At 35.1% G+C, this 1,228-nt stretch overlaps 1 protein-coding gene across 1 annotated transcript in view; it reads left to right on the plus strand.

Moving 5' to 3' along the window:
• Positions 1 to 1,228, plus strand: part of LOC119582327 — a gene marked incomplete in the record, with an annotated part of 28,913 nt that overhangs the window by 23,798 nt on the left and 3,887 nt on the right. Inside the window, 4 exon segments of the mRNA XM_037930542.1 lie at positions 229 to 372; positions 538 to 666; positions 1,017 to 1,052; positions 1,055 to 1,196. Of these exon segments, the coding sequence (XP_037786470.1) occupies positions 229 to 372; positions 538 to 666; positions 1,017 to 1,052; positions 1,055 to 1,196 (451 nt within the window).

Genomic DNA, 1,228 nt, shown 5'->3' on the forward strand with positions numbered 1-1,228 from the left:
TACCTTAAGCCAATGTTTTATTCTGTTGTTCACTTTTGAAAGAGATGTACATGTGTACATTCTATATATAAGTGATCTTATCTATTGGCACTTAAATAAGCATTTTATTTTTTTGTCTGTTGGCATGGAAGTAAACTTTCCACCATTTTTTCTTTCATTCTTTCAAAATACAGTTCATTTCCCTACATTATTCAGACAGTAAATTTTCATCCACACATTCTTTCTTAGGTTTCATTCAGAAGATGGAACTGATCCGTGCTAAAGTTCCCATCCTCAAGTTCAGAGACTCTGACTCAGAAATTGATGTCGATCTCAACTGCAACAATGCTGTAGGGATCCGCAACACTCACCTTCTGAACTCCTATTCTCAGTGTAAGTGATCGTTGCATAACTTGGGTTTTATAAATAGTATTTCTTCATGGGTTCCTGTAAGTGATGAAATATTTTATTTTTATATAATGTTCATTTACAGATAAACTCTAGATATTCCTTTTTCTATTGTCAATGCCTTCAAAACTCAAATGTATAATTTTACAGTGGATTGGCGAGTTCGTCCCCTGGTGCTGGTAGTGAAGCTCTGGGCACACTACCATGATATAAACAATGCCAAGGATATGACCATTTCCTCATATTCTTTAGTCCTCATGGTCATACATTACCTGCAGCGTAAGTATTGTTGCCTGCGTAACCAGGTAGTTGTTATCAGAGGAGTGAATTGGTGAAGTCATAATTAATTATAGTGACAAATCTTGGAGAGTGAGTGAGTGTTATTTGACTTCCATATCTTGAATGAAAAAAGAGAGGGAGGGAGGTCAATCTATGATGACTTTTACTTAAAAAAAAAAAATCATTATCTCTGTGTTACATAAACCCTTTTTACTTACTGAATTTTATAGATATACAAGGTTCATTTATAAATTATTTATGTAAATAGTTCATAGCAATATTTTGTGATGACATTCTCTTGCATGTAGACTTAATACTAATTATTTGAAAATATATATCTTCCCTGACAGATGGAACAGAGCCACCTTTATTGCCATGCCTTCAAAGGCATTTGGTGAAAAATTCCGGCCTAATGCTCATATCCTCAGCTTCCCAGTCACGGAAAAGATGCCCACTTTCACATCTAACAACCATGACAGCTTAGGAAAACTTTTCCATGGGTTCCTGGATTATTTTGCGAATACTTTCACGTAAGTTTGCTCACGTTTAGCCCCTTTTGGTA

The sequence above is a fragment of the Penaeus monodon genome, chromosome 15 (assembly GCF_015228065.2).
Source record: "Penaeus monodon isolate SGIC_2016 chromosome 15, NSTDA_Pmon_1, whole genome shotgun sequence".
Lineage (NCBI taxonomy): Eukaryota > Metazoa > Arthropoda > Malacostraca > Decapoda > Penaeidae > Penaeus > Penaeus monodon.